This window comes from Ciconia boyciana, chromosome 24 (genome assembly GCF_034638445.1).
Source record: "Ciconia boyciana chromosome 24, ASM3463844v1, whole genome shotgun sequence".
Lineage (NCBI taxonomy): Eukaryota > Metazoa > Chordata > Aves > Ciconiiformes > Ciconiidae > Ciconia > Ciconia boyciana.
This window is the reverse complement of record NC_132957.1, coordinates 3,076,430-3,100,972: the sequence shown is the minus strand read 5'-3', so window position 1 is coordinate 3,100,972 and position 24,543 is coordinate 3,076,430. Positions and strand designations below refer to the sequence as shown.

Below are 24,543 nucleotides of genomic sequence, written 5' to 3'. Positions count from 1 at the left end.
TAGAGCGGCTCTGAGCCCTCGGTGCGAGGGGAAACTGAGGCAGGGGGCTGGGGGTATCAGAGCGGCTGGCAGTGCCAGGGCGGGGAAGGGAAGCTCCTTGTGCGAGGGGAAACTGAGGCAGGGGGCTGGGGGCATGGTTGAGCCACCTCTGCAGTGCCGGGGGGAAGGAGGCAGGGGGAGCCCTGTCGCAGGGGGTGACTGAGGCAGGGGGCAGGGAGATGCTCAGCAGCAAAGTGGGGGAGCCCCCTTGCCGGGGGGGTGCAAGGCTGAGGCAGAGCCGGAAAGGGACGGGGTCCCACCGCCTCTCCATGCCAGGAAAGGGGGAAACTGAGGCAGGAGGTGGGGGGTCGGTCCCGACCCCTGCCTGTACGGGGGAAAGGGGGGAAACTGAGGCAGGGGACGGGCGGGGGTCGGTCCCAGACCCTCCCCGTGCCGGGAAAGGCAGAGGGGGGGATGCCCCCTTTGCCGGGGGCGGGGGGGGCCGAGGCAGGCGGGGACGGCTCCCCCCGCCTCTCCCCTCCTCTCCGCGCCGGGGGCGGGGGGGCCCCGAGGCCGGGCCGGGCCGGGCCGCCTCCCCGGGGCGGGGGCAGGGCGGGGGGCGCAGCCGCTCCGGGAGCGGCGGTGGCGGCTCCTCCAGCGCCGCTGTTGCCGGAGCGGCCCCGGTGCAGCCGCAGCCACCGGGCGGGCCCGGCTCCGGCTCCGGCTCCGGCTCCGGCTCCGGCCGCGGCCGCGGCCCCCCCCGCGCCGCCCGCGGCCCCGCCCCGCCCGGGCTCCGGTGCCCCGGCGCCTCCCGCCGCGGCGGCGCGGAGCGGAGCGGAGCGGAGCGGGGCCGGGCCGAGCCGCGCTGCCGGCGGGCGCAGGTGCGCGGTGCCCCGGGCCCCCCCGGCCCCCCCCACCGGGACGGCGGAGGTAAGAGCGCGGCCGGTGCCCCCTCCCGCCCCCGGCGATGCGGTCCGGTCCTCCCCCGCGGTTAACCGGTTAATCCCCCCCCCCCTCCCCATCGGTTGTCCCCTCCCGAGGAGGTCGCGGGGAGGGGGGATGGAAGGAACGGGGGTGCCCCCCAGCCCTCCCCCCTCCCGCCGCCGCCGGCTGCTGCATTGGGAAGCGGCGCTTTTGTTAGCGGCTCTCCGGGCGGAGCGGGCGGAACCTTGAAGGGTCACGGGCTGGAGGGCCCCCGGCCCCCCGCATCCCCCGGTCCCCCAGCACCCCTAGCCCGCACCCCTCTGCCCCCTTCCCTGCACCCTGCGGCCCCCTGCACCGCGCCCCCCCAGCATCTCCATCCTGCATCCCCGTCCCCACCCCAGCACCCCGGGGGCCCCCCGGCACCCCAATCCTCCCCCAGCCCCCTCCGGCACCCTCAGCACCCCCGCACCTCCAGCCCGCACCCCAGCCCACCCCGGCACCCCGGCGAGCCTCCCGGCACCCTGATGCTGCACCCCAGCCCACCCCCGGCACCTTTGTGTGTCCCCCCAGCACCCTGGTGTCCCCCCCAGCACCCTGTTGCCCCCGCAGCATCCCGATCCCGCACCCCCGTCTCCCCCAGCACCCCGATCCCGCAGCCTTCTCCCCAACCCAGCACCCCGATCTCCCCCGCACCCTTGAGCCCCCCATCCCCTCAATCCCGCACCCGCCCCCCATCCCCTCCACCCAGCACCCAGTCCCACCCCCATCCCCTCCCACGCCCCCATCCCACCCGTCAGCACCCCGGGCCGGCACCCAACCCCCCAGCCCCGGGACACGGTGATGGGCACGAGGTGCTGAGGGGCCGGGGGTGCCCCCCCCGCCCCGAGCTGGGAGGATGGAGATGGGGGGGTCCCTGCTTCATCGGGCTCTGTTTTGCCTCTGCCGCCTCTTTGGGAAGCAGCCAGGGCTTGTTGTTGGGGGGGGGGGGCAGGAAGATGGGGGGACTGGTGTGTGCCCCCCATGAAGCCTCTGCTGGGCCGGGGGGGTCAGAGGAGCTGAATGGGTGGAGGGGAGGAACGAGGGCTCAGCCTGGGGGGGGCTTGGGGGTAGGGCCCCCCCCAAATAACCCCGCAGGGCTGGAGGGGGGGGCAGACCCCCCCCAAACTAGGGGGGGTGCCCAGCTCCGTGTCGCTGGAGCCATAACTTTTCCCATGGTGGGGGCAAGGGATGGGGGGACACCTGGCAGAAGTGGGGCACCCCCATGCGTTGGGGGGCTGGCACCCCCAGTGTCAGGGCAGGGCTGGGGAGCCCCGTGTAGACAGCGTCTGTGGGGCTGGGGGGGCCCGTCCCCCCCTTTTGGGGCTCAGCACCATCACGCCGTCTGCAGATTTGGGGAGGGGGTAACTCTAAGATAACGCAGGGTGGGGGGTGCTGGGCCTGACCCGAATCCTGCCCTGTCACCCTCGCTGTGGGCTGCCCCGGGCACCCCCCGACCCCGGCCCCCGCCCCCGGCCCCCCCAGCCTGGCCTCCCTCGCTCCAACATAACCCAGAGCGGTCGGGGTGCTGGGCCCCCCCTGAACCTCTGCCTGCCCTGGCCGGCCCCTCCGGACCCCCCCATGGGGCGGAAGGGAGTGGGGAGCCCTGTCTCTGCGTGGGGGGCTTGGAGGGGGGCCCAGCACCCCCAAGGCGATTGGGGGGGGCTGCGGGGCTGCGTCGTCAGCTCGGGGTGACCTTGGGTGAGCACTGCCTTCCGCTGTGCCTCAGTTTCCCCTCTGCCAAACGAGGCCATGAGCCGCAGGGGGGTGCGGAGGGGAGCCCTCCCCCCCCGGTGTTGGGTGCTGCACCCAGCCCCTCCACCCACCCTGGGGAGCAAGGCGGGGGGACCTGCCACGAGCGCCTTCCCCTCGGGGACACCTCTGCTTGTCCCCAGCAGCTGGGAGAGGTGGGGACGATGGTGGCACATGTGGCACCATTGTCCCCCGCCCCGGGTCCCCGCTCCAGTGCCTTCACCCCAATCTCTTCGGCTCCGGGTTGGCCCTGGGGGTGCCCCAGCAGGGCCGGATCCTGCTCCGGGGATGCAATGGGGGGGGGTGGCTGAGCCCCCCGTCCCGTCCTGCTGAGACAGCCATGGGGAAAGGGTGCATCGGCTTGGGGGGGGCTCCTCTGTGTGTCCCCCAGCAATTTTAGCCATAATTTAGGGCCTGAACTGGTGACACTAGAGGGCAGCTCCCAGCTCCGCGCACAGCCGGACGGTGCAGGATCCGGCCCTGGGTGCCAGGACCCTGGCAGCGCGGCGTGTCCCCCCCACCGAGCCGTGGGGTGACGTTTGCAGGTGCGTGTCCCCGCTGGGTGCTGGGGGCCGGATCCAGGCGGGTGCCGAGGCGAGCGTGGGCAGCGACGCTCTCCCGGCCCCACCGAGACACCCCTTTTGCAGCGTCCCCGGGGTGACACGGGAATTGGGTCACCGCTGTCACCGGGACACGTGGCTGCGGTGAGGGGGTTTTGTGCGTGGAGGGAGGCTGGAGATGGTCCCTGGGGGGGTGGGATTCGGGCTCGGAGGATGCTGGGGGGCAGCTCAGCCCCTGCCAGCGGCGACGGTGCCGCCGGTGTTTCAGCTGCGGGGGAGGCGGCTCCTGTCCCCCCCCCCACGGGAGCCGCTTCCCGAGATGTTTTCGCTGCTGTTCCCATAAACAAAGGGAAATCACCAAATTCAACCCCTGGCAATGGCAAAGCCACCAGCAACCCGGGCTGTGCTGCCCGGTGACCGCAGCGGGCTGGAGGTGGCCGTGCATGCGTGTGCATACGTGTGCATGCGTGTGTACGCGTGTGGGTGTGCTGCTCCCCGTGGCAGAGCTGCCCCCGGCTGCGGGGGGCTGCAGGGACCCCGGTGCTCTCCCTAAACCGGGAGGTTTTCGGTGGCTTTGCAGCCCTCCAAGCCCTGCCAGGAGCCCGAAGTCATGGGGCAGGCTGGTGACGCGCCAGGCTGGGTGTCACCGTCCCCCTCGCACGCCCCCTCAGCCCTCGGAGCCGGCATCCCTTGCAGCTTGCTCTGCACATGCCACGTGATGGTTTGGCTCCCAGTTAAACCAGTGGCTCCTGGCAGGGCTCTTCCCTCCCCGCCAACTCTGCCGTACCCGCGTTGGGAGGGCTCAGCCTGGCCACGAGGCCCGTGCCAGCGCGATGCTCGCCGGGTACCAGAGCTGGATGCAGATCCCTGCTGCAGTGCCGGACGCAGTTTGTATCCTTAGACAAGCTCGAATATTTTTAATTAAACCTGCCAGTTTGGATGCGATTTAATTTTTCAGTGTGCTGAGCTGCGCTGGCCCCTCGGTGCATCTCCCGCACCGGGGCTGCTCCAGCCCTATCTATTTCCCGGCATTGCCTTCAGTGAGGTTTTCCTACCGGGTGAGGACTGGTGGCATTCCCAGTACCAGCACCTCTCGCTGTGCCGGGCGAGAGGGTTGCCACCGCTCCGGGCGGGATGGTTTCGCAACGGTGCTGGTGCAGTGGCATCCGGCGTGCGTTCGGCAACATAAACAGTAGTAAAGATAACCAAGAGCAAGCCTGGTTCCGTCTGGGCTGTGCCGCTGCGCCTGCTTAACCCGTTTGCACCCGATTGCCACCGGCATCATGGGTGCTGCATCCCTGGGGGCTCTGGGGTCTCTTCTTCCCACCCCTCCATCCCCAGGCTGGTGATGGAGGTGGCTGCCGGAGTGTGGTACCCAAAAGGATGCTGCCGTATCCCCGGCAGCGCCCAGCCCCACTGCAGAGGGGACCCGGTGGCCCTGGGGACCCCCCTGGCTTTTCCCTGGGGACCTCCGGGCTTCGGTTGTGTCCCCCGAAAAGGGTGATGGAGGTTTCGATTTCCTTCACGAAGGCGGGAGGGAGAGGAAGAGTGATCGTTTGGCACGGAGGAGATCCCAGCGGGGCTGCCTTGTGCTAACAGGATTGTACTCCCTATTTAATTACAATTTTGTCAAATTAAAAAAAAAAAAAGGGGGGGAAAAAAGATCCCTCTCGTCTCTTTGTGCCGGTTCCCGGCAGCCAGTTAATTAAAGAGCGGCTGGTGAAGCCACTGGTCCCTGGAGGAGGTCCCAGGGGACCCCAGCCCCAGGGCTTGGCAGTCACACCTCGGTTCCAGTTCCTCCCAGTTCGGCCCACTGGCAGCGAGGCCGGCCGTGGCTGTGGTTGTGGCAGCGGCGGCGTGCCGATACGCCGTGGCTAATCCCCGGCTCTTCCCTGTGTAATCCTGCCCGCCGGGATAATCTCATCAAACCCGGCAGCGCCGTGGCCGAGCTCAGTGCCGGGTTTGGTGCCGGATGGATCTGGGGAGGGGGGGACACGGTGGCCCTGGGGGAGCAGCAGCTGTGGGCGCGTCCTCGACGGGGCAATATGGGGCTGTGGGTACCCGTGGGGTGCCCAGGCATCGGGTGGGGAAACTGAGGCACGGAGCGGGGAGACAGCACGTGGCTTTGCAGTAGCTGGGAACCAGGACAGGGGGGTGGCAGCCACCCCCGCCCGCAGCGCTGGAAACAAACCCAGGTGACGGAGGAGGGCAGGGTGGGAAGAGGCAGCGGCGGCAGCACCCATGTGCTCCGCAGGGCGACCGGATCTGGCCCCGGTTTGGGTGGTGGGAACGGAACTGGCTTTTATTGTCAGCCCCATCCATCATCTCCCGCCGGGGGACGTCGAGATAAAGCGCCGGGAAATTAGGAAGCGTTAAGAAGGCGATCTGGGAAGCTGGGAGCCGGGATCCGTCCTCGCTCCACGCGGGGCTGGATCCTGCCCAGGGCAGCAGGTAGGGACCGCGGAGCTGCAAATAACCCCGGCAGCTGCCCCGGCACCGGCTGCGCCCTATCCTTCGTGTCACCTTTCTGGCGCGGCATGAGGTCAGCGCTGGGAATAGCCTGGGAGCACGGCCCGCGGCCTGATCCTGCCCGCCTGGGCCGGAGGGGCTGCCCGGCCTCCCCGGCGTGGGGGTCAGAGCCGGGGTGCGCACACGGGGTGCATTGCACAGCCCCTGCTGCTTGCACGCACCGCACACGCAAACAACAGCACCAGGCTTGGCGTGCAGACGTGTGCGTATCCGCACGCGTGCGCAACAGCCGCACGCGCGCAGCTCGCGTGCACCCGTGCGCTCGCACGCACCCAGCCTTGTGCGTACAGACGTGCACTCCGCTCCTGTGCACGCCCGTCCCTGCACACCCCTCACATGCGTGACAGCCGGTGCACAGACACCCGCACCCGCACGTGACAGCCGGTGCACGCACCAACACCTGCACGCACACGACACGTGGTGTGCACATACCTGCACACGTGTGCCGGCCAGTGCACGTGCTACCACCTGCACACACATGACTGCTGGTGCACACGCACCGGCACACACGCGTGACACGTGGTGCACGCATACCTGCACACCGATGACACCCAGTGCACGCGCACCGGCACACGCCTGGTGCCCACGTGTCTGCCAGCCGGTGCGTGTGCTGACCCCGGCACACACATGACAGCTGCTGCACACGCACTGGCACACACGCGTGACACCCGGTGCACACACCGACACCTGCACACACACACGACACGCGGTGCACACACACATCTGCACACGTGACACCCCGTGTGCACACACCCGCACACAGATGACACCCGGCACATCTGGCAGGGCCACCCAGGGGACGGGGACCTTCGTCACCCGTCCTGCCATGAGCTTTGTGGTGCCGGTGGCCGGGAGCACGCGGTGGCAGTGGCGGTGGAGAGGAGGCCGGGGCCATGCCGGCCCGGTGGGCTCCCACGGCCGAGTGGGCTTTGCCGGCGCTGGCAGGAGAACAAGGAGCTGTTTCGAGGGCAGCGAGGAAACACCTGACCTTCCGGCGAGGCGGCGAGCGCGGAGGCGGTGGCGCTGGGCGCGCGTCCACGAACAATGGCCCTTTGTTCCGCACCGCCGCTGGCATCGCGCATCCCAGCCTGCATCCCAGCCTGCATCCCGTATCCCATCCTGCATCCCATCCTGCGTCCCATGTCCCAGCCTGCATCCCATATCCTATCCCGCATCTCACCCCACATCCCATCCCGTATCCCACCCCACATCCCATCCCACCCTGCATCCCACATCCCATCCTGCACCCCGTATCCCATCCCGTATCCCACCCCACATCCCAGCCCACCCTGCATCCCACATCCTATCCTGCACCCCGTATCCCATCCTGTATCCCACCCCACATCCCATCCTGCACCCCGTATCCCATCCCTTATCCCACCCCACATCCCATCCTGCACCCCGTATCCCATCCCGTATCCCACCCCACATCCCATCCTGCACCCCATATCCCATCCCGCATCCTGCATCACATCCCACATCCCATCCTGCATCCCACGGCCCACCCCGCATCCTGCATCCCACCCTGCGTCCCATGCCACGTTCCGCATCCCATCCCGCATCCCACATCCCATCCCACGCCCTGGCAGTGCCAGCACCCAGCACCCACGCTAGCCCGGCTCCGGTGCATCCCACGGCCTAGTCAGGGCTCGGGGTGCCGGTGGCTCGCGGCAGCGGGGGGGTTGGGTGTCACCCCCCGCGGCTCCCATCTGTCCCCAGCCGTGGCGGGAGCGGGACCCAGCAGGGCGCGGGGTGGGTGCCACCGCCGAAGCCTTTGAAGTTGGCGTCTGCAAAACAGAGAGCGGGATGGAGCTGGGTCACGCTGGTGAGCCTGCAGCCTCGCCGTGAGGAGGAGGAGGAGGAGGAGGAGGAGGAGGAGGCCGCCGGGTGAAGGCTGGGCTCACGTGCCGTGGCCCACGCCCCGGCACTGGCAGCCGCTTCCCACCCTCTTGGCACACCGGCCGTGCCGGGAGCTGGCGGCGGCAGGAGCAGGTTTGCCAGGGTGGCCGTGGCTCCTGTCCCCACGGGGGTTCCCATCCCTCGGTGTCCCTAGGAGATGGGTGGCTCGGAGGAGGAAGAGGGGGGTCCGCAGAGCGGGTGCCCTGGGTGGGAACACACGCCGGGTGGCAGCTCCAGGGCCACCATCACCTTGGGGACGGCGTGATGCTGGGGACGGTGACGCAGCGGGGACCTGCGGGGACCCCGGGGGCTGCAACCCCCCAGTGCTCACCCACGCCCCTCGCCCCTCTCCGCACTGTTTGACCGAGTGGATATTTAATCTTATTTAACTACAAATAAGTGTTTTGAAGCGTAGAAATCTGAACTCGAGGCGCTGGCGCCTGGGCTTGGAGCAATTAAAAGCCCCATTTTCCCGGCTGGAGCAGAGCAGCCGAGCGCGGCCGGTGTGGGGGAGCCCAAAATGGAAATAAAAACCGCCACCAATAACTAAACTTCATTAAGGCTTAAAAAATGAGCAGGCTGAGGGCCTGAGCGCTCGCCGCCGGCCTCCCCGGCACCTCCTCCGGCTCTCCTCGGCTGCTGGGATCCGGGGGTTTGTTATTGTAGGGTTGCTTTCTCGGGATTGGGGTTGTTTCTGGTGGGTGCGGGCGTGTACGGCAACGTCCCGTCTGGTTAACGATGGGGCTCCGTGCCCCGGTTCGTTATTGTAGGGCTCCTGCTTGGGGCTGGGTGTAAACACGGCGGTTTGTTATTGTAGGGTCGCCACCTGCAGCGGAGTTGGTGTGCGATGGTTTGTTATTGTAGGGTCTCCCATGTGGAGCTGGGTTTGCCTGTTGGGTATTGGGGCTGAACCAGGAGCTGCGCGTCCCTCTGCCCGCTCCGGGACAGGGCACCCTGGGGATGGGGCACCCTGGGGGCGGGGGCTCCATGGGGATGGGGCACCCTGGGGACAGGGCACCCTGGGGACATGGCACCCTGGGGACGTGGGCTCCATGGGGATGTGGGCTCCATGGGGATGGGGCACCCCGGGGACGTGGCACCCTGGGGACGTGGGCTCCATGGGGATGGGGCACCCTGGGGCGGGGGCTCCATGGGGCCGTGGGCACCCTGGGGACAGGGCACCCTGGGGACGGGGCACCCTGGGGACGTGGGCTCCATGGGGATGGGGGCTCCATGGGGATTGGGCACCCTGGGGACGGGGCACCCTGGGGACGTGGGCTCCATGGGGATGGGGCACCCTGGGGTCATGGGCTCCATGGGGATGTGGGCTCCATGGGGATGGGGCACCCTGGCGACAGGGCACCCTGGGGACGGGGATCCCTGGGGATGGGGCACCCTGGGGAAAAGGCTCCCTGAGGATGGGGCACCCTAGGGGTGGGGGCACCCTGGGGACGGGGCACCCTGGGGACATGGGGGCACCCTGGGGACAGGGATGCCTGGGGACGGGGCACCCTGGGGACATGAGCTCCGTAGTGATGGGGGCTCCCCGCGGCCATGGGCTCCCTGGGGACGGGGCACCCTGGGGTGCATAGGGGAGGTGCAGTCCAGGGGACCGGACGAGCTTTGGGTGGGGGCTCCCAGGAGCAGTGGCCAGGCTCGGGGCAGGAGCAGGGGGCTCCCCATTCCCACACCGAGGGGAAACTGAGGCACGAGGCCGGAAGCGATGACAGAGCAGCTGGACCTGCTCCTGCCAGCGGGACCTGTCTGCGGCCGCCCACGGCTGGGGTGGCCCTGGGGCCGTGCAGGTGCCGAAACGGGGTGCTGGGGTGACGCTTGGCAGCCTGAGGGGCCCTGGGGAGGGTGCAGAGCCCCTGGGGTGGCACAGGAGACTGGGAAGGACAAGGGGGGTGAGAGCCTTTGGGGACAAGGGGGATGTGTGACTTTTGGGACAAAGGGGACAAGGGGGATGGCTGTCTTGGGGGACAGGAGGGACAAAGGGGGATGTGTGTCTGTAGGGACAAGGGGGGATGAGTGCTTTTGGGGACAAGGGAATGAGTGCCCTTGGGGACAAGGGGGTTGACAGTCTTGGGGGGGACAGGAGGGACATGAGGGGACGTGTCTGTAGGGACAAGTGCTTTGAGGGGACCAGCAGGACAGGAGGATCCATGTGCCCTGGGGGGAGAGGGGACAAGGGCTGTGGATTGGGGGGGTCGCAGGGCAGCCATGTGCTTGGGGACAGGGGACAAGGGCTGTGAACTGGGGGGGGACAGCACGCTGCCTGCCACCTCCACTGTCCCCTCCGTGGGGTTTATTTTGGTGTGAAGCGTGATGCCTCCTCGATAGGGAACCATCCTTAATATGCAGATGAGTATGTATTTAATATGCAAATTACCATGCGGCTCTGGCCGGCCACCAGCACCGCCCTGGCGTGGTGGAAGGGACGTGCCAGGGGCACCCAGCACCCATGGGTGTCACCCAGCGGGTGTCGAAGGTGCTGACAGCATCCAGCGGCTCGTGTCACCCCTGGGCACCCGCGGTGGGTGATGGGTGCGGGGACAAAGCCACCCAAAGTGACTTCGGGGTCTCCACCATCCCCAGAGCCCATGTTGGGGGGGTCAGACCCCCCTGGTGCTTGGGGATGTCCCGGGGGGCCCGGACGCCTGGGTCCCCACCCGGGGGGGGGTCGTGGGCGATAGGGCGGGGACAGGGATGGGGACGGGGGCTATAAACGGCAGCTGTAAGCGGAGCCGGTAACCGGAGCGGGAGGCCCGGGGGGACATTTGAGCCGCCGGCGGGGCCGCGGAAGCGCCAAGGTAAATGGTGGGTGCTGTGTGTGTCCCCCCCTGCCACGCCGATGGCCCTCCATCCCCGTCACCCACATGGGGACCCTCCCAACGCTGGGGTCCCCCCCATCCTCTTGGCACTGCCTCAGTTCTGGGGGTGCGAACTGCCTGCAGCCCCCCCCCAGGAGGTGCTGCTTGGGGGGACACACACACATGGTGGGGGACAGGGCCAGGGCCAGCCCGCAGTGCCAGGTGGCTGGGGTGACATTTGCTCCGTCCCCGCCGTGGGGACAGCTGCTTCCTGGCTCTGCCATCTGAACCGGCCCCGGAACGGAAACCCGGGGGGGGAGCCTGAGCCCCCCAGCCCCGGCGGCGGCAGCAGCTGGGTTGGGGGGGGGTCCCCACTGCCATTTCGGGGGGGGGGGCTACTGCTGGTGACCCCCAAACCCCTCTATGGCAATGGGGAGTGCCCCCCGTGTGAGCCCGCAGAGCAAGGGATGCTCTGGAGACTGGGAGCTGCATTTCGGGGGGCTGGGGGGAGGGGGGCATTTTCCTTAATGCTGCTTATAAGGGCCTCATTAGCATATCTAATTGCTGATTACTTATTGGTGCTGGGTATTTTCTAAAACAAATTACCCCAAACAGCAAATAAAATCCGGCATCAGCCCTGTGAAAAGGGAAGGGATTTAGATATTGAGATTCTACCGTGCCCCCCCGCCCTGCCATACTGGGGGGGGTTGAATATTGAATAACGCACCCCTCGTCAGCTGCCTCCTAACGAACCCTGATTAATTAGGAGCTGGTGGCTGGTTGTGCTGGGCCGCCGCTGCCGTTATTCCCCCCAAAAGTTGTATTTTAAGGATTTCAGGGCCGGTGTCCCCCCCCCTGTTTCCCAGTGTCGTGGGTGTCCCCCCCTTCCCGGTGCCCCCCCCCTTTCCCGGTGCCTTTCGGATGGGTTTATGTGCTGAGGCTGAGCCAGCGCGGGTGGAATCTGGGATCCCGTGGGAATGAGCCCCACCGGGATCAGCTCCGGGTGCGGCGATGGCCGGTGAGGATGGCGGGGGGACCACAGTGCCTTTGTCCCCGCTGTGGCTTGGGGGGGGGGGGGTGTCTCACAAGGTGTCACCAGGTGGGCTCGTACCGGTGTTTTCTCGTGATGCTTTGGGAGGGGACACCGCGGTGCCACTCGGGGTGTCCCATGGGTAGCCCCCCCCTGCCCCGGGTCCCCGGCTGTGGTGACAGCTGCCGGGGGGGAGGGGGTGGGGGGGTGGTGGCTCCAGTTACGGTGACATCACCCCTACCTTCCCACCTGGCGCGGGTGGGGGGCACGGGCCCCCTCCCCTGGGGGTCCCTGGGGGGGGGTTATGTGACAGCTGAGCCGCTTGCGGGACGCCGGAGCCCCCAGCGCTGTCGGGGCGTCCTGGGGGGGGACACCCACTCCCAGCTATGGGACTCAGGCGTCGGGGACCCCCCCTCCGAGCGGTGGGGACAGCGGTGGCCGTGCCATAGGGCCAGCAGCAGAGGCGGCCGGCGGAGCTCAGGTGGGCAGAGCGGGGTGCCGGGGGGGGGGGCAGGAGCCGTGCCCAGATGCCATGGGGAAGGGCTCCCATCCCCGGGAGGGGAACGGGGGCAGCGTACCACCCCTGGCAGGGGGGAGGGGGGCTGGCAGCCCCCTCTTCGGGGTCACAGGGACCCCACTGCGCTTGGGGATCAGTGCAGGCCCTGGAAATTATGGCATGGGGGGAGCAGAACTGAGGGGCTGCCCCTCCTTCCTCCCCATCACCCCTGTGTCGGGGGGGTGGGAGATGCTGCAGGGGGGGAAGGACAGGGTGAGTGGCTCCCCCCCCCAAAGCTTTGTGTGCAGAGGGTGAGGGCTGAGCGTGCTTTCAAATGGGGAAACTGAGGCACAGAGCAGGGGGCTCCAGCAGGGACAAGGACAAGGGATGTGGCCGAGGCTGTTCGGCCGCTCGGTGTCAGGGACGTCCAGGCTGGAGACCCCCATCCCCCCCCAGACCACCCACCGCATCCCCGGCACGGCCGCCCTGTCCCCACTCGCTGCCTCAGTTTCCCCACAGCCATGTTGGGGACCAGCACGGTGACCGTCCCCTCTCCTCTGCCACTGCCGTGAATGGGTCCCTGTTTGTCACCCGTCCCCGTGCCGTGCCCCTCTCCCCGCCAGCCCCCTCCTCCCCGCTGCCTTCGCTGCCTTTTCTTTGCCCGCACAATCGCAGGCATTTATGTCGCCGGAGGCTCCGGTTACCCCGTGCCCGCTCACTGTCACCACGCAGGCTGGGGGGACGGTGACACCGAACCCCCTGCTTGGGGTTACAGGCGCCCGAGGCAGCGACGTGACCTCCCCACACCCCCAATCCCACCCGGCATGGGTGGATTCTCAGGTGGCTGATATACGCTGAGCCCTTCCCTTGGGCTGCTTTTTGGGGTCCCCCCCCTTCCTCCGGTGCCTGGAGACCCCATGGGGATGCTTAAATTTGGTGATTTTTGGATGCTGCCGGTGTCAACGGGGGGGGGAGTTACGGCACGGGGACATTATTACCCGAGCAGGACAACTCGTTTGGGTAACGAGGCCGGGCTCGGAGTCCCCGGCAGCCCCTAAAGGGAAAGCTGGGGGGGGGGGGGTGTTGGGGGAGCCCCCTAATTCATCTCAGGTGGTAAAAGCCTCTGACACTTTAATTACAGCAATTAAATTGTGAATGGCTTTTATAGAACAGCCCAGGCACAAAAAAGAGATTAAAAAATAGGAATTTCCAGGCTGGGACCCAAGGCATGGGGCCCGTCCTGGCCGGTTTGTCACCCACGGCACACCGCCACCGGCCCGGTGCAGCCGGGCCGGTGGCGGTGTGCCGTGGGTGACAAACCAGCAGCTGCCTCTACCAGAAACAGCTCATTTCCCTCTTTTTTGCGGAAAAATCCCCCCCCCATCCCGCTCCTCTGCATGAACTCGTCGGCAACACCAAACCTCTGGGTTGCTTTTGGCGTTTGCTGTGGTTGTGCCACGGTTGTGCCGCCGGCGCTGCCGGCTCAGCCGTGCCGGGCTTTGAGGCATGATTTGCTCTTGCAGGCACCCGTCGGTTATTTTTAATAGAAATATATATAAAAAAATTAATAAGGGGCGGTGCCATTTGCTCCTTGGGCAGGTGGGGAAACTGAGGCACGGCTGGGTATCCCTGCCGCGCGTGGCATTGGCCATCCCCGGAAGGCCACCGGGGAGGTGATTCCGTCTGATCCCGGCTCACCGGCGCGGGGGTGTCCCTGGGGACAGTGACACTGTGGGGATGGGGTCAGTTGTCCCCAGGGAGTACGCCATGGAGACGTTGTTGGATATCCTTGGGGTCCGTGACACCGTGGGGACAGAGTTGGGTGTCCCTGGGGCTGTGACACCATGGGGATGGGGTCAGTTGTCCCCAGGGGCTGTGACACTGTGGGAATGGGACTGAGTGTCCCCGGGGTCCATGACACCATGGGGATGGGGCCAGTTGTCCCTGGGGGCTGTGACACTGTGGGGACTGGGTCAGCTGTCCCTGGGGTCCATGACACCGTGTGGACAGGGTCAGTCGTCCCCAGGGGGTGTGACACCAGGGTCAGGTCCTACTGGGGTCACGTCCTACCCGGGGACCGTGACACAGTGGTGTCAGGGTCAGATGTCCCTGGAGGCTAGGACACCGCAGAGGGGACCGGGATGGGGACAGTGCTGGGTCTCACCCGGGCCGGTGACACCGCAGAGGGGACGACGTCGAGTCTCCCCGCTGGCATCGCCTGGTGTCCAGGCACCGTGACCCCCAGCCCTGCCCAATGTCACCTCCCCGGCTCCCCGCAGGGGACGCGGCAGCAGGAGGGCGACGGTTCGATCGAACCCGCTCCCCACTCGCACGGAATTGATAATCAATTAAATCTCTGTTTGGCTGCTAATTACCCAGCCCTCCTCATCCCCGCTGCCCCACGGGGACGGGTGGCAGGACGGGGACGGTGGCCCGGCGCGGTGGGGGGACGGTGGCGGTGGCATTGGGGCTGTCTGGCTGGGATGCCGTGGCACGTGGTGCTCCGATGTGTCCCCAGGGATTTTCCGAGCCGTCCCGATGGCATTTCGGATGGGGGCAGAGTCTTGCTGGCTTTCCCCGTGTCCCTACGTCCCCGTGTCCCCAGCCCTGCCGTGCCACCGCGCACTGGCTTAGTTCCCCCATGGGTTCTTGGTGGTGAGCCGCCGGTAAAGCCCCAGTTTGGGCCCAGTAGCCCCAGTGCGGAGCCGCGCAGGCGCTGGGGGTGGCTTGGCGGGGGCGCGGGGGCCGCTTTTCCCAGCATATTTGAAATTCTTCAGCCAGGGAAGGACTCGCTTCCCTATCGCCAATCCCAGCCGCATCCCATGCCGGCCCCTCGCCGCTGGCACCGGCCCAGTGCCGGCGCCTTAAGCCCCCCACCCGCCCCCCGAGAACCCCCCGGACCCCGGCACCAGTGATGGGTTTGGGGTGCGGGTGCTACGGGGTGTGTGGGGGGGCAGTGGCACGCAATGGGGAGGGAACGCAGGCGTCCGGGTGGGTGCTGCCCCCCTCTCACCTCTCCCCGTGCCCGCAGGTGCGGTGGGTGCCCACCCGTGCCGGGGGACACCATGGGGCCACCCCCCCGCGTCCCCCTCGTCCTGCTGCTCCTGCTCGCGGCCGAGAGGATGGCCCATGGCACCTTCCCCGAGGAGCCCGGCCCCATCACCGTGGCCCCTGAGGACTGTGAGTGCCCACCCAGGGGGTCCCCGGGGGTGTGGGGGGGTCAGGGTGCTGCATCGATGCACAAGGGGGGACACGGCTCGGCACAGAGAGGGGATGGGGGTTTGGGGTGCTTTGGGGTGAAGGCAGGAGGGGGCACCCATGGGAAGGGTTTTTGGGGTGAAGGCAGGAGGGGGGCACCCATGGGAAGGGTTTTTGGGGTGAAGGCAGGAGAGGGACACCCATGGAAAAGGGTTTTGGGGTGCTTGGGGGTGAAGGCAGGAGGGGGGCACCCATGGGAAGGGGTTTGGGGTGAAGAGAGGAGAGGGGCACCCATGGGAAGGGTTTTTGGGGTGAAGGCAGGAGGGGGCACCCATGGGAAGGGTTTTGGGGTGCTTGGGGGTGAAGGCAGGAGGGGGGCACCCATGGGAAGCGGTTTTGGGGTGAAGGCAGGAGGGGGGCATCCATGGGCAGGGCTGGGTGAGGGTGGTCACCCTGGCTGGCTGGGGGAACTGGAGCGGGTGGGGGTGCCCCGGCAGCGTGTGACCCCCCCCGTGTGTCCCCCCCGAGACGTGAAGCACTACGCTGTCTTCGTGGGCCACGGGACGAGCCGCCCGGCCGGCCCCGAGGCTGGGGGGACCCAGCGCCTCAACATCCAGCGCATCCTCAAGGTCAACCGGACCCTCTTCATCGGGGACAGGTCCGAACCACGGCACCCCAAAGCCTCCCCCCCGGGGGGTGGGCACCCGACACCCACCCCAACCCTCTTTGGTGGGGGGGGGACCCCACTACCTGCCCTGGGGCACCCCAAAATCTGCCATGGCAGGTTGGACACCTCGGAGGACTCCGGCGGGGCTGTCCCTGCCCCGGTGACACTCATCGCCCACCCCAGCACCCCACATCTCCCCAGGGGGTGGCGGTGGATCCCGCACCCCCCCCCAACGTGCCTCGCTGGGGGGCACATCCCCGGGGTGCCCCCAGCATCGCAGCTGGGAGCTCTGCAGGGTGGTGACACCCGTGTGTGTCCCCCCAGGGACAACGTCTACCGCGTGAGCCTGGAGCCCACCGGTGCTGGCGAGATGCGCTACCACCGGGTAAGTGCCGAGCCCCCGGGTGCTGGGGGGTGCCGGGGGGGGCTGCCAGCTTCACCCCAGCCCCACGCTGGGTTTTCTCCCCCCTCCCCCAGAAGCTGACGTGGCGCTCGAACCAGCATGACATCAGCATCTGCCGGATGAAGGGGAAACACGAGGTACGGGGAGGGGGGTCTGCACCCCGTGAGACCCCCCGGGTGGGGACCGAGCACCCTCTGCGCCCCGTGTCCACCCCGTCCCCCCCCGCAGTGTCACCCTCTGCCTCCCCGCTCCCTGCCAGCAGTTGTGTCTCTCTGATTTATCGGCCGCTTGGATAATTGGGTTTGTAATTAATTATTTGGGGCCCATGGATCAGAGCAGGCACAGCCCAGCATCTGCCAGAAATCCAATTTCCAGGTCCCGTAAATGCCATTTTGGGGTGAAAACACCCCCCAAGCCAGACCCTCACAGCGATGGGGACCTGGGTGGGAGCACCCAGGGGTGGGGTGGGGGGGACACAGAGTGCCGAGGGGTGACGGTCCCCTCTCGCCGGCGCAGGCAGAGTGCCGTAACTTCATCAAGGTGCTGCTGGTGCGGAACGAGAGCCTGCTCTTCGTCTGCGGCACCAACGCCTTCAACCCCGTCTGCGCCAACTACAGCGTGAGTCACCCACGCCCCTGGGGACCCCTGGGACCCCACGTGTCACCCCCCTGCGCCCGGCTGGCCGGCTCTGCGGGCAGGGGATGCTCCTGCCTGTGCCACCGAGGCAGCCTGGACCCCGCCGCCGGCGTGGCATCGCTCATGGCCCCATCTCGCCCGCTATAGATGGACACGCTGGAGCCCATCGGGGACAACATCAGCGGCATGGCCCGGTGTCCCTACGACCCCAAGCATGCCAATGTGGCCCTCTTCACAGGTGAGTGCTGGCACTGCCGGTGCTGCGCCGGGCGCTCTGCCCGCCGTCCCCTGCCCCACGCCCGGCTGACACCCCTCTCCCGTGCAGGGGGGATGCTCTTCACCGCCACGGTGACGGATTTCCTGGCCATCGATGCCGTCATCTACCGCAGCCTGGGGGACAGCCCGACCCTCCGCACCGTCAAACACGACTCCAAATGGTTCAAAGGTGCCTCCCGTGGCGTGGTGACCACCATGTGCCACACGGCACCGGTCCCTGTCCCCTTTGACACCATCCTGGGACATCCCTGACACTGACACTGTCCCCGCAGAGCCCTACTTCGTGCATGCCGTGGAATGGAGGAGCCACGTCTACTTCTTCTTCCGGGAGATCGCCATGGAGTTCAACTACCTGGAGAAGGTGGGATACATCCCCGCGGTGGCCCGAGACACCCCGGGTGGGGACAGGGACAAGGGGACGGTCATCAGGGTTGGGTACCAGGTGGTGATGGGTGTCCATCCCGTAGGTGGTGGTGTCCCGGGTGGCCCGGGTGTGCAAGAACGACATGGGGGGCTCGCAGCGGGTGCTGGAGAAGCAGTGGACCTCCTTCCTCAAGGCCCGGCTCAACTGCTCCGTGCCGGGCGACTCGCACTTCTACTTCAACGTCATCCAAGCCGTGACGGACATCCTGGAGCTGGACGGGCGCCCCGTGGTGCTGGCTGTCTTCTCCACGCCTGCCAACAGGTCGGACCCTCTTGTGCCCCTCTGAGACCCCTGGGGCTGGGCTGGGACCCCTCCGTGTGCCCCAGTGCCCATGGGGGACATGGGGGACGGGTTGAAGTGTTCACCCTGTGACTGCGTCCCCCCAGCATCCCTGGCTCGGCCGTCTGCGCCTTTGACATGACCCAAGTGGCCGCTGTCTTCGAGGGACGTTTCCGGGAGCAGAAATCACCCGAATCCATCTGGACGCCCGTGCCCGAGGACATGGTGCCGAAGCCCCGGTGAGTGACGCGCCATGGGGACGGGGATGGGGACAGCCAGGCTGGGACCGGCAGGAAGGGGCATGGGGACGGAGGTGACAACAGGGATGGGGACAGGGACAGCCAAGGCTGGTACCTGCAGGAACGGGCATGGGGATGGAGCTGGGGACAGAGATGGGGACAGTGACAGGGATGGGGACAGGAATGATCAGGGCTGGTGCCTGCAGGGATGGGGACAGGGCCAGGGATGGGGACAGGGCCAGGGATGGGGACAGGGCCAGGGATGGGGACAGGGCCAGTCAGGGCTGATACCAGCAGGAAGGGTAAGGGGATGGGGACGGGGACTGGGATGGGGACAGGACTGGGTACAACCAGGGCCAGTGCCAGCAGGGATGGGGACAGGGATGGGGACGGGAACAGTGATAGCCAGGGCTAGTACCAGCTGGGCTGGGGACAGGCAGGGCTGGGGACAAGGCCAGCATGGCTGTGGGGACACTGATCCATGCCGCGGCCGCAGGCCCGGGTGCTGCGCGTCCCCGGGGATGCGCTACAACTCCTCCAGCACCTTCCCCGACGAGATCCTCAACTTCGTCAAGACGCACCCGCTGATGGACGAGGCGGTGCCGTCCCTGGGCAACGTGCCCTGGATCCTCCGCACCATGAGCCGGTGAGCACCCGGGGCAGGATCCAGCCCGGGGAGGGGCAGGGTGGCCGGTGGGTGCCGGTGGGTGCCGGTGGGTGCCGGTGGCTGCTGGCCGGCACCTCTCGTGCCACCCTTGCATGTGCACGCCAGCACCGGGAGAGCGCCAGGAGACCTGATAAATCTCATAAACTTTGCAGTCTAGGTTGTCTCGTCCTAATTAAATCTGCCTTAATTGCTGCTTGATGGGGGATTAATCAAGCGGCCCTCTCGGGCCGTAGCCTCCCACCGGCAGGGCAGCCAGGGCGCGTGTGGGGCTGGGGACAGGGACACGGGGCTGGGGCTGGGCACGTGGGGATGGGGATGGGGACACAAGGCTGGGGATGGGGACATGGGGCTGGGGAGGAGCATGTGGGGCTGGGGACGGGGATGTGGGGTTGGGGATGGGGACACAAGGCTGGGGACAAGGACATGAGGCTGGGGACGGGGACATGAGGCTGGGATGGGGACACAAGGCTGGAGACACAGATGCAGGGCTGGGGACGGGGACACAAGGCTGGGGACGGGGACATGAGGCTGGGGACGGGGACACGAGGCTGGGATGGGGACACAAGGCTGGAGACACAGATGCAGGGCTGGGGATGGGGACACAAGGCTGGGGACGGGGTCATGGGGCTGGGCATGAGCATGTGGGGCTGGGGACGGGGATGTGGGGTTGGGGATGGGGACACAAGGCTGGGGACAGGGACATGAGGCTGGGGACGGGGACACAAGGCTGGGGATGGGGACATGAGGCTGGGGATGGGGACACGAGGCTCTGATGGGGACACAAGGCTGGAGACACAGATGCAGGGCTGGGGATGGGGACACAAGGCTGGAATGGGGACATGGGGCTGAGGATGAGCATGTGGGGCTGGGGACAGGGATGTGGGGTTGGGGATGGGGACACAAGGATGGGGACAGGGACATGAGGCTGGGGACGGGGACACGAGGCTGGGATGGGGACACAAGGCTGGGGACACAGATGCAGGGCTGGGGACGGGGACACAAGGCTGGGGACGGGGACATGAGGCTGGGGACGGGGACACGAGGCTGGGATGGGGACACAAGGCTGGGGACACAGATGCAGGGCTGGGGATGGGGACACGAGGCTGGAATGGGGACACAAGGCTGAGGATGAGCATGTGGGGCTGGGGACAGGGATGCGCGGTTGGGGATGGGGACACAAGGCTGGGGACAGGGACATGAGGCTGGGGACGGGGACACGAGGCTGGGGATGGGGACATGAGGCTGGGGATGGGGACACGAGGCTGGGATGGGGACACAAGGCTGGGGACACAGATGCAGGGCTGGGGCTGGGGACATGAGGCTGGGGACGGGGACATGAGGCTGGGGATGAGCATGTGGGGCTGGGGACGGGGATGTGGGGTTGGGGATGGGGACACAAGGCTCGGGATGGGCATGTGGGGCTGGGGACAGGGACAGGAGGCTGGGGACGGGGACACGAGGCTGGGGCTGGGGATGTGAAGCTGGGGACAGGAACACAAGTCTGCAGACCGGCATGTGGGGCTGGGGACAGGGACAGGAGGCTGGGATGAGGACACAAGGCTGGGGACGGGGACACCAGGCTGGGGATGGGGACGTGGGGCTGGGGACCAGCTGGGATCCTGCTGAGGGGTTGGGGGCATCTGGGCTGGGTCCTTGGTGGGACCTGGGTGGAATCCAGGCTGGGTGCAGGCAGGACGTGGGCAGGATCCTGAGTGGGATCTGGGATGAGGCGTGGGTGGGATCTGGGACGGGTCTGGCTGGGTCCTGGGTGGGACCTGGGCTGGGTCCTGGCCGGGGCCTGGACTAGTGTCCACGTGGGATCTGCACGGCCCCTCGCGCTCCCTGGGGACTCCCTGCTCTGGGCCAGCCGCAGCCTGGCCATCCCCGCGGGGGGTCCCAGCCCCCCCACTCTGCCTCAGTTTCTCCTTCCCCGGGGACACGCGGGCTTCCGCACGCCCCAACGCCCGCCCCGTTCACACCACGCAGGTACCAGCTCCGCAAGATCGTGGTGGACAACGCAGCAGGGCCGTGGGGCAACCACACTGTGGTCTTCCTGGGCTCCAGCACGGGCACCGTCCTCAAGTTCCTCATCCAGCCCAATGCCAGCGCCAGCCCCGCGCCCGCTCCCCCCGGCAGCCAGAGCGTCTTCCTGGAGGAGTTTGAGACCTACCACCCCGGGAGGTGGGTGCTGGGGTGTCAGGAGGGAGGGGGGGGGGGGGTGGGGGTGGTCAGATGCGCGGATGGATGGGTGGGTAGGTGGATGGACGGACGGACGGATGGGTGGGTGAGTGGTTGGATGGGTGGGTGTGTGGGTAGGGGCGTGGATGGATGGATGAGTGGTTGGATGGTTGGGTGGGTGGTTGGATGGATGGGTGGGTGGGTAGGTGGGTGAGTGGTTGGATGGGTGGGTGTGTGGGTAGGGGCGTGGATGGATGGATGAGTGGTTGGACGGTTGGGTGGGTGGTTGGATGGATGGGTGGGTGGGTAGGTGGGTGAGTGGTTGGATGGATGGGTGGGTGGATGGGTGGGTGGACGAGTGATTGGTTGGACAGTTGGGTGGGTGGGTGGGTGAGTGGTTGGATGGATGGATGAGTGAGTGGTTGGGTGGGTGGGTGGATGGATGAGTGAGTGGTTGGGTGGGTGGGTGGGTGGATGAGTGAGTGTTTGGGTGGGTGGGTGGATGGATGAGTGAGTGGATGGATGGATGAATGGATGGATGAGTGAGTGGTTGGGTGGGTGGGTGGGTGGATGAGTGAGTGGTTGGACGGGTGGGTGGGTGGATGGATGGATGGATGGGTGGGTGGGTGGGTGAGTGGCTGGAGAGCTGGATGGATGGGGGGTGGTTGGGTTGATGGGTGGGGGGTGGGTAGATGGATGAGATGTTTAGGGAGGGATTGATGGATGGTTGCAAGGTGACAGGGGAGGATGAATGAGGTGGTTGGGGATGGATGGATGGTTGGAGGGGATGGGTCAGAGGGATGCAAGGGTTGGGTGGGTGGGTCAGAGGGGCGGGCGGGTGAATGGCGTGGGGGGAACGGGTGAGATGCCCTCCTCTAGACCAGCCAGCGCTGGAGCCAGCTCTGTGGTGGGCAGGCGGGCACCAGGGCTGGGACCACGCTGAGCTCTGCCCCGTCCCCAGGTGTGGCCGGGACACGGAGGATGAGCGGCGGCTCCTGGGGCTGGAGCTGGACAAGGCGGCGGGGTCCCTGCTGCTGGCCTTCCCGCCGTGCGTGGCCAGGGTGCCCGTGGCTCGCTGCCAGCAGCACTCAGGCTGCATGAAGTGAGTGTGCCGGTCTCAGCTGCCCCCCGGGGTGGGCAGGGCTCGCTGGGTGGGGGGCACGCGAGGAGCACAGAGGGGTTACCTTCACATCCCAGGAATTTGCCCTGCGCCGCGATCCGGCTGGGAAGGGCTCAGCATGGCTGGGAGCACAAGCAGGGGAAACTGAGGCACGGTGTGGTGCAGGGCCTCATGGGGGCCGAGATGTCGTCCCCCCCCGTGTCGAGGCTGATCCTGACGTCTCTGCTCCCTGCCAGGAACTGCCTCGGGAGCCGGGATCCCTACTGCGGCTGGACGCCCGAGGGCTCCTGCGTCTTCCTGGAGCCCAGCCCCAGGTAACGCTGCCAGGCCCCGGGGGACACTGGGGAACATGGCGGGAGGGGACAGTGGGGTCTCAGGGGCTCCCCAGAGAGCATCGGCTCCTCAAACCCTCCTACCACTGAGACCCAGCAAACTCATCGCTTGCTGAAGCAAGCTGGGAGCCCTCTGCCAGGCTACTTGGGACTGGCTGAGCCCCCCCAATTTGCACCCCCCCCAGGGTGGCCTTCGAGCAGGACATCGCCGGCGGCAGCACGTCCCACCTGGGCGAGTGCGAGGGTGAGTGCGGGGCAAGGACGGGGCCCGGGGACACGGCGGTGGCACCGCCAGGTCCCCACCGCAGCCGTCCCCTGACACCCCCCCCCCGCCATCACCCAGGGCTGGTGACAGAGAGCTTCGTGGACGAGCCGGACGGGCTGGTGTCGGTGAACCTGTTGGTGATCTCCTCCGTGGCCGCTTTCGTCATCGGCGCCGTCATCTCTGGCTTCAGCGTCTGCTGGTTCATCGGCCACCGGGACCGCAAGGAGCTGGCTCGCCGCAAGGACAAGGAGACCATCCTGGCGCACAGCGAGTCGGTGGTGAGCGTCAGCCGGCTGGGCGAGCGGCGGGCGCGCGGCGGGCAACCCGGCGCCTTGCTGGCCCCGCTCATGCCCAACGGTTGGCCCAAGGACTTGGGGAAGGTCACCCAACACGACCTGGACTCGGGGGTCCTGCCCACGCCGGAGCAGACCCCGTTGCAGCAGAAACGCTGCCCCGGCGCCCTCCAAAACTGCACCTGGGAGCAGAGTCATAACATCATCAACGCCGCTTTGCGGGACCCCGGTGGATCCAGCACCACTGCCACTGGCACCGGCCGGCTGCACGCCGGCTCCGGCCGCCCGGCTCGCGGCATCCCCCTCTCCTGCCACACCATCCTGGTGGACCAGGAGCTGGAGGCCGAACTCAGCGACTCCTCGGGTGACGGGCATTGGGGTCGGGACCCCCAGGAGGGTCCCCGCACCCGGCAGCACCCAACAGCCGGTGCCCGCCGCCCACCCCGCAGCTCCTACGGTGACTTCGCCAGCACGCCGCACCCCAGCCCCGATCGCCGACGGGTGGTTTCGGCACCCAGCGGGGAGGGGGGAGACTTTACTGAGGGGCCACCCTGGCACCCCGAGCAGCTGAACTTCAACGCCAACAACGGCACGGGCCGCCCCGGCGCCCACCTCAAGAGGAACCACACGTTCAACAGCGGCGAGGTGCCGGTGGGCGGTTACGGGCGGCATGGCACGGCACCCCGGGCACCCAGCGCCGGGCCCCCGCGGGCGCTGACGGACCTGCACCACCTCCTGCGCTACGGCGTGGAGCGGACTCCCTCGGGAAAATAGGGTACCACCACGTGTGTGTCCCCCCTCCCAGGGCACCGATGGGGTCCCCCGGCTCCCTGGGGACAGGGAGGGGTGGCCTGGCAGGAGCTGCGGGCATGGGGTGAGATGCTCCATGGGTGGAGGTGGGGGGGACAGGCATCCCCTGGGTGCCCCCAGATGGGGTTTGGGGGTGTCCCCGGCTGGCGTGGGGCAGTGCCCCGCGCTCCGGCTGCTTTGCCTGGGTCCCAGGGGGTCCGTCCATCCTGTCCCCTCCCCAGGTTGGACCCAGGGACTGTGGCACCCTGGGAGGGGGATCCCTGGGAGGCAGCAGGATGGATGCACGGGCACGGGCACGGCCGAGGCAGAGCAGGGCCGTGCCCCCCACCCTGCAGCCCCTTGGACCCATTGGCCGTGCCTGGGCACCCAGGAGGGCCTGTGGGTGCTGCCAGCACCCTGGGGACACCCGGCCAGGGGGTGCCACGGGGGTGTGTTGGTTGCGGTGATGGGACACGGTGAACATTTGAGGTGGGGGGGGCAAATGTGTGTGTTGTCTGGGGACGGGGCACACTCACCGCCCCGGCCTGGGGTCAACCCCTGCCCAGGGCCAGCTTGGGGGGGAGGGGGGGCTCATCCATCCCTTCCCCCCCCGGCACCCCCCTCCTGGAAAGCACAGCCGGGGTGCGGGGGCACTGCTGGGGCTGGGGGGTCCCCACCGAACCCACTCTCTGCTGGCAAAGGGTGCCCTTTCGGTGCCACCCCTGCCCGGCCCCGGGCCGGCGGGTCCCCGGGGGGGTG

General features: G+C 67.7%; 1 protein-coding gene across 2 annotated transcripts; it reads left to right on the top strand.

The window, feature by feature from the left end:
• Positions 1-776: 776 nt before the first annotated feature.
• SEMA6B (semaphorin 6B) lies at positions 777-24,269 on the top strand. Of its 2 annotated transcripts, none has more exons than XM_072845699.1 (17): positions 777-909; positions 15,050-15,198; positions 15,745-15,874; positions 16,208-16,268; positions 16,361-16,423; positions 16,803-16,904; positions 17,070-17,160; positions 17,248-17,367; positions 17,471-17,559; positions 17,666-17,883; positions 18,009-18,140; positions 18,637-18,786; positions 20,794-20,988; positions 21,947-22,087; positions 22,342-22,419; positions 22,623-22,681; positions 22,781-24,269. In XM_072845699.1, exons 2-17 carry the CDS (start codon positions 15,084-15,086, stop codon positions 23,767-23,769), a joined length of 2,733 nt encoding a protein of 910 aa, XP_072701800.1. In that variant the 5' UTR covers positions 777-909; positions 15,050-15,083; the 3' UTR covers positions 23,770-24,269. The 2 variants fall into 2 exon arrangements, with proteins under 2 accessions (XP_072701800.1, XP_072701799.1); XM_072845698.1 differs by lacking the exon at positions 777-909 and adding an exon at positions 14,805-14,943.
• Positions 24,270-24,543: the final 274 nt, after the last annotated feature.